Source organism: Oncorhynchus gorbuscha, linkage group LG11 (genome assembly GCF_021184085.1).
Source record: "Oncorhynchus gorbuscha isolate QuinsamMale2020 ecotype Even-year linkage group LG11, OgorEven_v1.0, whole genome shotgun sequence".
In the NCBI taxonomy this organism is placed as follows: Eukaryota; Metazoa; Chordata; class Actinopteri; order Salmoniformes; family Salmonidae; genus Oncorhynchus; species Oncorhynchus gorbuscha.
Genome location: NC_060183.1, coordinates 14653023 through 14666341, shown reverse-complemented (window position 1 = coordinate 14666341; position 13319 = coordinate 14653023). Strand labels below are relative to the sequence as shown.

The 13319-nt window shown below is 46.9% G+C and overlaps 1 protein-coding gene across 1 annotated transcript in view; it reads right to left on the bottom strand.

Moving 5' to 3' along the window:
• Positions 1 to 2283: 2283 nt before the first annotated feature.
• LOC124048139 (protein transport protein Sec24C-like) overlaps positions 2284 to 13319 on the bottom strand; it is a 28577-nt gene continuing 17541 nt past the window's right edge. Inside the window, 10 exon segments of the mRNA XM_046368607.1 lie at positions 2284 to 3809; positions 3926 to 4015; positions 4113 to 4298; positions 4424 to 4603; positions 9228 to 9346; positions 9783 to 10067; positions 10150 to 10246; positions 10340 to 10510; positions 10737 to 10947; positions 12604 to 12795. Coding sequence (XP_046224563.1) covers positions 3669 to 3809; positions 3926 to 4015; positions 4113 to 4298; positions 4424 to 4603; positions 9228 to 9346; positions 9783 to 10067; positions 10150 to 10246; positions 10340 to 10510; positions 10737 to 10947; positions 12604 to 12795 — 1672 coding nt within the window. The 3' untranslated portion in view covers positions 2284 to 3668.

Sequence of the window (13319 nt, the reverse complement as noted above, 5' to 3'; positions counted from 1 at the left end):
CCGCAAGGCTATCAAACAAGCCAAGCGTCAGTACAGAGACAAAGTAGAATCTCAATGCAACGGCTCAGACACAAGAGGCATGTGGCAGGGTCTACAGTCAATCACGGACTACAGGAAGAAATCCAGCCCAGTCACGGACCAGGATGTCTTGCTCCCAGGCAGACTAAATAACTTTTTTGCCCGCTTTGAGGACAATACAGTGCCACTGACACGGCCTGCAACGGAAACATGCGGTCTCTCCTTCACTGCATCCTAGGTGAGTAAGACATTTAAACGTGTTAACCCTCGCAAGTCTGCAGGCCCAGACGGCATCCCCAGCCGCGCCCTCAGAGCATGTGCAGACCAGCTGGCCGGTGTGTTTACGGACATATTCAATCAATCCCTATACAGTCTGCTGTTCCCACATGCTTCAAGAGGGCTTCAATTGTTCAATTGTTCCTGTTCCCAAGAAAGCTAAGGTAACTGAGCTAAACGACTACCGCCCCGTAGCACTCACTTCTGTCATCATGAAGTGCTTTAAGAGACTAGTCAAGGACCATATCACCTCCAACCTACCTGACAACCTAGACCCACTCCAATTTGCTTACCGCCCAAATAGGTCCACAGACGATGCAATCTCAACCACACTGCACACTGCCCTAACCCTTCTGGACAAGAGGAATACCTATGTGAGAATGCTGTTCATCGACTACAGCTCGGCATTCAACACCATAGTACCCTCCAAGCTCGTCATCAAGCTCGAGACCCTGGGTCTCGACCCCGCCCTGTGCAACTGGGTACTGGACTTCCTGACGGGCCGCCCCCAGGTGGTGAGGGTAGGCAACAACATCTCCTCCCCACTGATCCTCAACACGGGGGCCCCACAAGGGTGCGTTCTGAGCCCTCTCCTGTACTCCCTGTTCACTCACGACTGCGTGGCCATGCACGCCACCAACTCAATCATCAAGTTTGCGGACGACACAACAGTGGTAGGCTTGATTACCAACAACGACGAGACGGCCTACAGGGAGGAGGTGAGGGCCCTCGGAGTGTGGTGTCAGGAAAATAACCTCACACTCAACGTCAACAAGACTAAGGAGATGATTGTGGACTTCAGGAAACAGCAGAGGGAACACCCCCCTATCCACATCGATGGAACAGTAGTGGAGAGGGTAGCAAGTTTTAAGTTCCTCGGCATACACATCACAGACAAACTGAATTGGTCCACTCACACAGACAGCATCGTGAAGAAGGCGCAGCAGCGCCTCTTCAACCTCAGGAGGCTGAAGAAATTCGGCTTGTCACCAAAAGAACTCACAAACTTCTACAGATGCACAATCGAGAGCATCCTGGCGGGCTGTATCACCGCCTGGTACGGAAACTGCTCCGCCCTCAACCATAAGGCTCTCCAGAGGGTAGTGAGGTCTGCACAACGCATCACCGGGGGCAAACTACCTGCCCTCCACGACACCTACACCACCCGATGTTACAGGAAGGCCATAAAGATCATCAAGGACATCAACCACTCGAGCCACTGCCTGTTCACCCCGCTATCATCCAGAAGGCGAGGTCAGTACAGGTGCATCAAAGCTGGGACCGAGAGACTGAAAAACAGCTTCTATCTCAAGGCCATCAGACTGTTAAACAGCCACCACTAACATTGAGTGGCTGCTGCCAACACACTGACTCAACTCCAGCCACTTTAATAATGGGAATTGATGTAAATATATGACTAGCCACTTTAAACAATGCTACCTTATATGTTACTTACCCTACATTATTCATCTCATATGCATACGTATATACTGTACTCTATATCATCGACTGCATCCTTATGTAATACATGTATCACTAGCCACTTTAACTATGCCACTTTGTTTACATACTCATCTCATATGTATATACTGCACTCGATACCATCTACTGTATCTTGCCTATGCTGCTCTGTGCCATCACTTATTCATATATCCTTATGTACATATTCTTTATCCCCTTACACTGTGTATAAGACAGTAGTTTTGGAATTGTTAGTTAGATTACTTGTTGGTTATTACTGCATTGTCGGAACTAGAAGCACAAGCATTTCGCTACACTCGCATTAACATCTGCTAACCATGTGTATGTGACAAATACAATTTGATTTGATGATTTGACCACTGCGCCACTAGACTTTCCCTACTTTTGACCAATCACCGACGAAGGCGGCGTATTCGGCTACTGACTTCAACTTGCTGACGCATCTAGAGTCTACTGTAATCGTAGTACCAACAAGCCAATAAGTACAGGGATGGGAGGAACATGGCATTGTGATTCAACAATAACTTTATTAAGGAGTCAATGACAAATACAAAACCAAAGAAAAGGGAAACTTAAAATCCCAGTCAGAAAGAAGGGCCATTCAATAGAGACGGTTTGAGGGCAACACAAAATCAGTGGTAAAGACAAGAAAATAAACAGAATCAGAAATTAAAATTATTCAGTGTGCCCCTATCAGCAGACCCCTCTTTTCCTCTGTAGAGAAATTCACCCCCCCACCATAGACCTAAAAAAAACAGTGTACCAAGCGTGAGTGTGAGAGAGAGTGGCAGCAACTGATTTGGACCAACAAACCACAGCATTTGAGACAGGTTTTTAAAATGGAGGCTTTAATTCTGTACAGGTTGTATATCTAACTCTGAACTGAGGTGCTACAGCACAGTCCTTAGGGTGACAACTCAGAGACACAGCTGTATTTGGAGCATCGGGTCGTGTTCAGAAAGGGACAACATAGCAAAACGTTCTGCTACGAAAAAGAGAGAAAAACAAAAACGTACTTCCTTGTTTCAAATAGTTTCTCCAGTTTCATACCTCCTGAACATGACTCCGTTATTCTCTGACTGACCTCAATATTGAGAAGCACTGCCAGTAACTCCCTCCCCCACAGACAGGACAAATACAGGCAGGAATCATTGTCAGAATGGTCTCTTATCAGATGCACACATTAGTAAAAACATGACACACACACACCACCAAATCGTCTGTACTGTGTGCCTGTGAGAGTCATAGTGGGACCCAACGCTGGTTGACCCTGTGAGAATTTCAGAGGTGAAAGTTCAAACCCCTCACCAGTCTGGATGATTCAATGCATAGACATTTAAATTGGGAGATGAACCTCTATCACCACAGATTCTCTCTATATACTCCTGCCCCTTCTCTCCTATTGCCTTAGTAGTGTTTCTAAAAGTCACGGAGCAGCACACACACAACATACAGGAGGAAGTGAGAATAAAGACAAATAGAAAAATTATTCTAGAGATGGAAAACAGCATTTATTTCTGTCTAGTTTGTGCCATCTTCCTTAGTTCTACTGGGTGTTTCTACCACAGGCCGGGGAGGGGGGGGGTACAGTTACAACGGGCTTCAGTGCTAGACAGAACACCTAGTACAAATCCACAGCAGTGCTCTCCCTCACACACACACACTCTCTCTACCTCCTCCGTTGGCCAGTGGATTAGCTTCAGTTGTTTTAGAGCTTGACGTTTGGAATAGTTTAGAGTCATATGATGACACATGGAATCTGCCATGAGGCTGTGTATAGGTCTCTGGCCTCTCGCTGACAGAGGGAGAGGGGTTCAGTTTATTAGGTAAATAAAAGAAAGCTCTTCGGAGGTGCGACAGGGTCAGGTTTGAAGAATCAGAGGTCAAGGGTCCTAGCTGAGCAGCTGGCGGATTTCCTTGTGCATGTGACACAGGAAGTCGACGTAGGAAGCTCCTCCGCTGGCGCTTTTGTCCTCGCATAGGAAGTGTTTAAAGATGAGCTCCGCCTTGTCCTCCTGCTTCACCACCATCAACTAGAGACAAGCAGAGAGAGATGTTAACACACATTATACTCTAACTACAACAGAGAAATATAGAGATGGAAAGATACAAAGAACGAGAGAGAAAGCAAGAGAGGTAGTGAAGTGACCTTCATGTATCGTGATCGTTGTGATCTGAAGGAGTCTATGATCCCTCTGAGTCTCTGGGAGAACGGGTTGTCCAGCTCAGGCAGACTCGTCTGGAACGCAACGCACGCATTTAGGAGATTGCTAAGACACACATTCTTAGAGGCAGGAAGATGATTTGTATGAAGTTGAGAGGTGTGTGTGTCTCACCATGTTGGGGTCTATCTGGCTGAAGGTGGGCGTGCCGAAGATGTTGCTGAGCAGCTCCTGCTGGGCATTGGCTCCCACCCACAGGAAGAGGTAGAGCCCCGTCTCCAGGAGGTAGACTCCGCCCTTTGACAGGCGCTCCTCCGAGTTACGCACTGCCATTGGCAACGATCCTCCATCCAACTTCACCTGGGATGGAAAGAGATTGGAATATACGATTTAACATCGATGTAATATGGTCTTACATGTTTGCTCATGCTTTGTCATGCAAAATGAGGCTGATTGAAGTGAAGAGCGAGAAGCGTGCGTCTCACCAGGGGAAGTAGGCGGGGATAGAAGAAGACGTGGCTCTCTGATACGTCCATACAGCCGAGCAGCTGTCTCAGGTAGGCTCTGTTGTCTACGGAGACGTCAGCTCCCGGTTGCAGCACGTCGCTCTTCAACACACAGTTCAAATAGACCGGCAGCAGCTTCATACACTCTGGTAGGATCAGCTACAGGAGGAGAGAGGACAGAGGAGGGGGAAGGGTATGAGTGTGTGTAGCAGTGTCATGCCCCACTCCGATTTGTCTTGTTAACATTGTCAGATGGTAAATTAATTACTAAACTTTGTTTTTAAGCTCATGTTTTATCAGAATTATTTATAAAAAGTTCTGTCAGTGGTCTTTTGCACAGGGGGCACACTGACTGGACCAGACAAAAAGCACCCCAGCCATCAAGTGAGCGCACCAGAGACTCTGCAGACCGTATTGTCAGTGGAGGAATAAAAAATTAAAAAGTATAAAGTGGCACACAAAGCATTTCATTTCATTTTAGCTGCTGGAAGTCAGGGGGTATGTTTGTAAATTCATTTGATATACAGTACCCTTCAGAAAGTATTCACACCACGTGACTTGTTACACATTTTGTTGTGTTACTACCTGAATTTAAAATGGATTAAATTAAGATTTGCCACATGATTTTTGATTTTCTCTGTACCCCACACAGAATTATCTATACTGAACAAAAATATAAAACAAGACAATTTCAAAGATTTTACTGAGTTACAGTTCAAATAAGGAAATCAGTCAATTGAAATAAATGAATTAGGCCTTAATCTATGAATTTCACATGACTGTGCAGGGGCACAGCCTGTGGTGGGCATAGGCCCACCCACAGGGGAGCCAGGCCCAGCCAATCAGAATGTGAGGAAAAACTCAGGGGCTTTATTACAGACAGAAATACTCCTGTCTCATCAGCTGTCCAGGTGGCTGGACTCAGACGATCCCGCAGGTGAAGAAGCCGGATGTGGAGGCCCTGGGCTGGTGTGGTTACATGTGGGCTGTCGGTTGGTCGTACTGCCAAATTCTCTCAAACAACGTTGGAGGCGACGTATGATAGAGAAATTACCGTGAATTTCTCTGGCAACAGTTCTGGTGGACATTCCTGCACCCAGTATGTCAAATGCGCACTCCCTCAAAACTTGAGACATCTATGGCACTGTGTTGTGTGACAGAACTGCACATTTTAGAGTGGCCTTTTATTGTCCCCAGCACAAGGTGCACTTACGTAATGATCATGCTGTTTAATCAGCTTCTTGAATGCAGTTTAATCAGCTTCCTAAAATTCACCTTTTAGGTGGATTTTTTTATTTACCTTTATTTAACTAGGCAAGTCAGTTAAGAACAAATTCTTATTTTCAATGACGGCCTAGGAACGGCCTAGGAACAGTGGATTAACTGCCTGTTCAGGGGCAGAACGACAGATTTGTACCTTGTTAGCTCGGGGATTCAAACTTGCAGCCTTTCGGTTACTAGGCTACCCTGCCTCTAACCACTGGGCTACCCTGCCTCTAACCACTGGGCTACCCTGCCTCTAACCACTGGGCTACCCTGCCTCTAACCACTAGGCTACCCTGCCTCTAACCACTGGGCTACCCTGCCTCTAACCACTGGGCTACCCTGCCTCTAACCACTGGGCTACCCTGCCTCTAACCACTGGGCTACCCTGCCTCTAACCACTGGGCTACCCTGCCGCCCCATGGATTATGTCACTAAAGTAGAAATGTAAAAAACATTTCTGGAATATTTTATTTCTTTAAACACAGGACCAACACTTTCCATGTTTCTTTTATATTTGTGTTCAGTATATAAAGTCCCTCAGTCGAGCAGTGAATTTCAGACTCATATGTAACCACATACTAGGGAGGTCTTACAATGCCTATTGGTAGATGTCTGGGTGGCTGGAGGAAACCGCTCAATGGTGACTAAAACAGTTTCAGATTTCAATGGCTGTGATAGGAGAAAACTGAGGACGGATCAAGAACATTCTAAAAAAGCAGACAATAAATATCCCTTTGAGCTGGGTGAAGTTATTAATTACACTTGATGGTTACCAATACACCCGGTCACTACAAAGACACAGGTGCCTTTTCTAACTCAGTCGCTGGAGATGAAGGAAACCGCTCAATGGTGACTTTAAAACAGTTTCAGAGTTCAATGGCTGTGATCGGAGGAAACGGAGGACGGATCAAGAACATTCTAGTTACTCCACAATTTTAACCTAGTTGACAAGAGTGAAAAGAATGAAGCCTGTACAGAATAAAAACATTCAAAAACATGCATCCTGTTAACACTTTCTACTCAAGAGGAAAACGTTGTGTTTGGGGCAAATCCAATATATTACTGAGTACCACTCTCCACATGTTCAAGCATAGTCGTGGCTGCATCATGCAATGGGAATGTTTGTAATCGTTAAGGAATGAGGAGTTAGTTTTTCAGGATGAAAAGAAACAGGGCTAAACACAGGAACGAATCCTAGAGGAAAACCTGGTTCAGTCTGCTTTCCACCAGACACTGGGAGATGAATTCACTTTTCAGCAGGACAACAACCTAAAATACAAGGCCAAATATACATTGGAGTTGCTTACCAAGATATGACATTAAAATGTTCCTGAGTGGCCGAGTTACAGTTGACTTAAATCTTTGGCAAGACCTGAAAACGGATGTCTAGCAGTGATCAACAACCAATTTGACAGAGCTTGAAGAATTTAGAAAATAATAAAGGCAGATATTGTACAATCCAGGTATGAAAAGCTCAGAGACTCACAGCTGTAAACGCCGCCAAAGGTGCTTCTACAAAGTATTGACTCAGTGGGGGTGAACTTAATTTAAATTAGACTTCTGTATTTCATTATCAATATGTTTGCTCAAATGCCTAAAAACATGTTTTTCACTGTCATTATGGGATATTGTGTGTAGATGGGTGAGAAAAATGATTTAATCCATTTTGAATTCAGGCTGTAACAAAATGTGGAATAAATCAAGGGGCATGAATACTTTCTGAAGGTACTGTATTCTTACATATGCAGAAAAAGACAGTTTAACTGTAATCTGGTACTGTACGATATGTGCCTGTGTTGATGATTAAGCTATAAGGCACACGAGGCAGTGCTGTATCATGAATGCAGTCAGAGGTAAATGGCGTTGTTCGGCCCGACGCGATAGCAGAGGCACTGCCTCTCGTGCCTTATAGCTTTTAGAAAACTGTTAAACATATTCAAGTAACAATGAATGACATATTTTCATTAAGAAGTTATTTTGATAAGGGAATTGATAGAACTTCCTTCTTCCATCAGAAGATAGCCCTGTAAGAATGTTCTGAAGATGAAGACAACGCAGAGGTCAAGAGGTCAATAGAGTACTGATTATCAAGTGTTTTTCCTGTAATAGGGAATTATCAATGGAAATAGTTGGTTTTCAGTTCAACATAATGTCAGTCTTGAACTTACAGCTACTTGTGGCAAGTTCTTATTGGTCCAAATTGTTAATACATTGAATCTGAAATAGGATACTTGTTCTTTGGCCATTGGCCCAGTTTTATGATGGGCTGGGTTATAAAGTATATCCTGTCACTTTGTTCTGAGAAGAGAATCACTGGGGACAGGGGAGAATGGCCATCTACTTCCAAGCATGATTTGTCCTATTTGAATAACCTATTTTCCTCCTCCTGATTTGCCTCTGGGTCTGTGTTATTAAATAACAACATCAACTGCTAACAGTCTTTTGGTCATGTTTCTACAGACACGACCCAGTCGTTCATTATTTTTGCTTAGTTGCTATGCAAAAGGACTGGTCGTCCATTCTAAACAAAATGGTTGCTATGAAGGCTGTATAACGTTCTTGTCACTTGCTAGCTAGCTAGCCAACTCCGGCCACGTCAAACATTGGACCTAGAATGACAGTACACTGGCTGCATTTTCCTATTGACATTTAACATGGATATGTCCATGACCATGACGTTGATGCGTGATTTCGACTGGCTCAGTAAGTTGTCTGGTGACTGTTCACTCTACGTATGGTAGGACACAGATCAACATTCCAAAGTGAAACATTGTCTTCAGACAGGCAGACAGTGAGGCTTATATTAACCCCTGCTGTACCAAACTAAATGCTAGGCTTGAAGCAAGGGGAAATAATGGCAGGTTGAGAACAATACAAGAGTTGACTGGGACAGAAACATGATATTCTGATGAAGGCGCAGTGGTCGTTCAGATGGAACGGTTTGCAGGCATAGGTGTGTTTGTGACGGCCAATACAGAACGGCATGGAATGCTCCTCGTCCAATCAACATCCAGGATCCAAATAACCCGTTTGATAACGTGATTTATGATCCCATGTACTGTGTTGTAATGTGATGTATTATCCTAGGCATGTTAGCGCAGCACATTGAGGTGTGTGATTGACAGAATTGACAACCTCATTAAAATGACAATTGAACAAGTAAAGAGGTATGTTTAGACACATACGCAGGAACTAGGCACAACGATTGACAGAACTAGGCACAACGATTATGGCTGTAAATTGCAGGAAAAAGGTGTTTCAGGTGATGGCTACATTTGCATTTTTCTAACTCCACGACAGATGGCAACGCCTTTCTCACGTACATTGTGCCCCCTCTAAAATAATGGGTGCACGATGCCCGAGTGAGTGTGTACAAGTTGTTGTGTGTGGGGGATTTGTGTGTGTTTGAGACTGACTGACTGTGTGTGTGGTGAGTATTTAGTGTGCGGGGTGAGTGTGTGTGTATCATGCATGTGTCACTGACCTGTCCAAGAGGGGGGCTGTGTGAGTGACTGACCTGTCCGGCAGACGAGGGGCTGGCACAGTTCTTGCGGTAGCAGGCCAGAATCTGGGCACACTGGTTCACCAAGGTGTCTCTCACCGTCTTGGTCGGGGTGTTCAATAGGCTGCGGTACGCTACACACAGAGAGAGAGAAAAAGCCCATTGGTATCCATTTCCAGACCATAAGTTTAAATCCTACTGATCAGACTGCTATAACGCATCTGAAGTAGAATTGGTTGTTTGTTGAGTGAACCCTTGCTGTTCTTTATACATGCTCTCTTAGTAACGTAACCCAGAAACATAGTTAACTATTTCACTAACATACAGAAAACTTGAGCGTGCACATCTATTCACCCCCCAAAGTCAATACTTTGTAGAGCCACCTTTTGCAGCAATTACAGCTGCAAGTCTCTCGAGGTATGTCTCCATAAGCTTGGCACATCTAGTCAATTTAAATTACAGGTTGTAATGCAACAAAGTAGGAAAAACACAAAGAGGATGAATAGTTTTGCAAGGCACTGTAGAGAGGGGAACAGGGAGATAGTTGGATAGACAACGTGTGACTCCTACCATACTTGGAGAAGAAGTTGATGATTGTGTCCGTCTCACAGTTCCGGTAGAGGTCGGCAAGCTGGGAGCAGCAGTTGACCGCCATGTTGTGGACCCTCAGACGCCGCTGACCACTACAGCTGGTGTACAACACCGCGCACTGCATGAGCGCCCCGGTGTCCTCGCTGAGCTTGTCGTCGTGGCGGAATTCCACGGTGACAGTCTTGTCACAGTCCAGGCCTGCCAGCTCCACGTCTGTCGTGTTGCTCATGAAGAACGAGCCAAAGAAATCTGTCGCTCTGATACCTGGAGGAGAGAGGGAGGAGGTTATGATGGCACTGAAAAACTATAACGCTAGGTGAAGTGTGTGTGAGAGCGAAACACCTACCTGTGCTCGTTCGGACCCTCATGACAGCGTCAAAGCCCATCGGCTTCTGAACGTCTCGTCGCAGATCATTCAGGAACCGCTCGCGGTCCATCTCAGCCTGACACATATACAGAGTGAGTGAAGGCAGATAACAGGAGAAGGGTGGATGGGGTTTGGATCAGCGCCCGTGTGTGTATAAATGTGTGTTTACCTGGAAGTAGGTGTATTTGTAGACTGAACCGCCAGTGGAGACGGGCACCACGCCAAGCGTTGCCACGTCGACGTACTGGTTGGGGAACAGGAAGAGGTCCACACAGCAGCCCTGTGCTACACACTCCTTAGACAGGTTACTATAGAAACCAGACTGGGGCTGGAACAGAGACTGGGGGGGGGGGCGAGACACATTGACAGAGTCATTAACTGCCCAACCAATACCAGAGAGAACACATCCTCCCTCTGTGTTGTGTCTGCCACGCTGAGTAGCCATATCAGTTTACCTTGTCCTTGTGTGTGTGTGTGTGTGTGTGTGTGTGTGTGTGTGTGTGTGTGTGTGTGTGTGTGTGTGTGTGTGTGTGTGTGTGTGTGTGTGTGTGTGTGTGTGTGTGTACCTTCTCCTTGTCTGTTCCCACCAGTTTCTTGTCCTCTCTGTTCTTCAGTTTCCCAGGAGCCTCAGCGATGGGCAGACTGGAGTGGAACAAAAACAGCTTCCCGGCACAGTCTGCAGCCTTCAGTGCCTCCAGTCCTGCCTGGATGACTGGTCCAAACACCGTCTCAGTCTCCCTGGTGTCTGCAAACATCTCCGGAATCTGGTCTAGCAAACTGACACACACACACAATGATTCTCTGCAACAGAAACAGTTGAGAAGCCTGGACAGATGAGACTTCTGCTGTAATATAAGTGATGGATGTAAATGTCTGTATATTAGGGCTCCGCACCGCAGCCATTTAGACATCTTGTGAACCTTTGACTTGGTTGTGTTTAATTTTTCTACATGTTCACCTCAATCAAAACCCACCAATCAGTATAGTACATTATCCTGATGATTCCTGTAATGAAAGTTTACGCCCCGCAGCCGCCCACTGCGGGAGGGGCGCCTGCCGCCCACTGCGGGAGGGGCGCCTGCCGCCCACTGCGGGAGGGGAGCCTGCCGCCCACTGCGGGAGGGGAGCCTGCCGCCCACTGCGGGAGGGGAGCCTGCCGCCCACCGCGGGAGGGGAGCCTGCCGCCCACCGCGGGAGGGGAGCCTGCCGCCCACCGCGGGAGGGGAGCCTGCCGCCCACCGCGGGAGGGGAGCCTGCCGCCCACCGCGGGAGGGGAGCCTGCCGCCCACCGCGGGAGGGGAGCCTGCCGCCCACCGCGGGAGGGGAGCCGCCTGCCGCCCACCGCGGGAGGGGAGCCTGCCGCCCACCGCGGGAGGGGAGCCTTCGGGGAGCGAGCCACTCGCGCTCTCCTTTCCCGGGGTGGGTATAATTTATTTCTCAACTCTGATTACTGGGCTCAACAACCCAGATATTACATATGGCTGAGATAGGTCTGTGGAGCGCATCGGCCAATGCATCGGCATCATTGGGCAGTTTTTAGGGCATAAAATGTACTGGTAGATTAACTTATGGATACTAGCAGTGGGTATTATATTTTGAGTTAGCGATCTAGCTCATGTTTTAGGGTTTATATTTAGAGTTCGCAATGTAGGTCATGTGTTTGGAGTTTCCACTTCAAAGGTGGTGAATTAGCCCCCCAAAAAGAAGCCCATGATATTAGTATATAAAGATGTAGGCAAATTCATCTCCATTGAACAGTAAATACAGAAATAATCTATTTGAAATTCATGACAATCACTGGATTAAGTTGCACATAAAAACATTTATCACAACTTGTTAGATGAATACAAGTTATTTCTTGAATGCCATCTTAGTAGTGTATTAGACTAAAATGATTATTAGAGCCGGAATATTGAAGACATATTCAGTTAAGAGCAATATTTTCCCTGTATGTAATACACAGGATTTCCCGGCTCTATTTGGGACTCATTGGGTCTGGGTTGATGGTCACTAGACTTGATACTGATTGTTATGGATTGTTCTCATCTGTTGATTGCGACTGACGCCGGACTGAAGGCACAAGGACAGAGGACACCGTCACTGTATTCTGTACCAGCTGGTGTTGACAGAACGTCGGTGCTGTGAGATTAGAATAGAAGGACCTTCTTAGTGAAGGACCTTCTTAGTGGAGGCGTCTCCCTGTTGCAACTTGTGTTAGATCAGATGGACATCGATTGTCTGCTCTTCTCCTCACCTTGAAAAACCCTATTATATTTACATATGCTCTCTATCGCGTGATAGTGCAAGAACAAAATAGCTGTGACCAAATCATGGGCTGGTGCCACCAACTGAAAAACAGGCACCAGCGGAAATGTTAGTCTGGAGATCTGTGTGTGTGTGTGTGTGTGTGTGTGTGTGTGTGTGTGTACATACCTCTCGATGACCACCCGGCTGTCGTTGACGTTGACCAGGAAGCCGTCAAGCAGAGGGAGGAACATGTCACCGACGTCACTGACCACCATCATCTGGGGCTGGGCCAGGCTGGACTTGACGTTGTAGAAGTGCAACACCTTGTTGTAGGTTACAAAACCCACACGCACCACCGAGTCTGCCTCTGGATTCTCCCTGGAGGGACAAGACACAAAATGTTATTAATTCGCTGGTGTACGTGTGTGTGTGTGTCTACCTGGGCAGGCAGTGTGTGTGTGTGTGTCTACCTGGGCAGGCAGTGTGTGTGTGTGTGTGTCTACCTGGGCAGGCAGTGTGTGTGTGTGTGTCTACCTGGGCAGGCAGTGTGTGTGTGTGTCTACCTGGGCAGGCAGTGTGTGTGTGTGTCTACCTGGGCAGGCAGTGTGTGTGTGTGTCTACCTGGGCAGGCAGTGTGTGTGTGTGTCTACCTGGGCAGGCAGTGTGTGTGTGTGTCTACCTGGGCAGGCAGTGTGTGTGTGTGTCTACCTGGGCAGGCAGTGTGTGTGTGTGTCTACCTGGGCAGGCAGTGTGTGTGTGTGTCTACCTGGGCAGGCAGTGTGTGTGTCTACCTGGGCAGGCAGTGTGTGTGTCTTCCTGGGCAGGCAGTGTGTGTGTGTGTCTTCCTGGGCAGGCAGTGTGTGTGTCTACCTGGGCAGGCAGTGTGTGTGTCTACCTGGGCA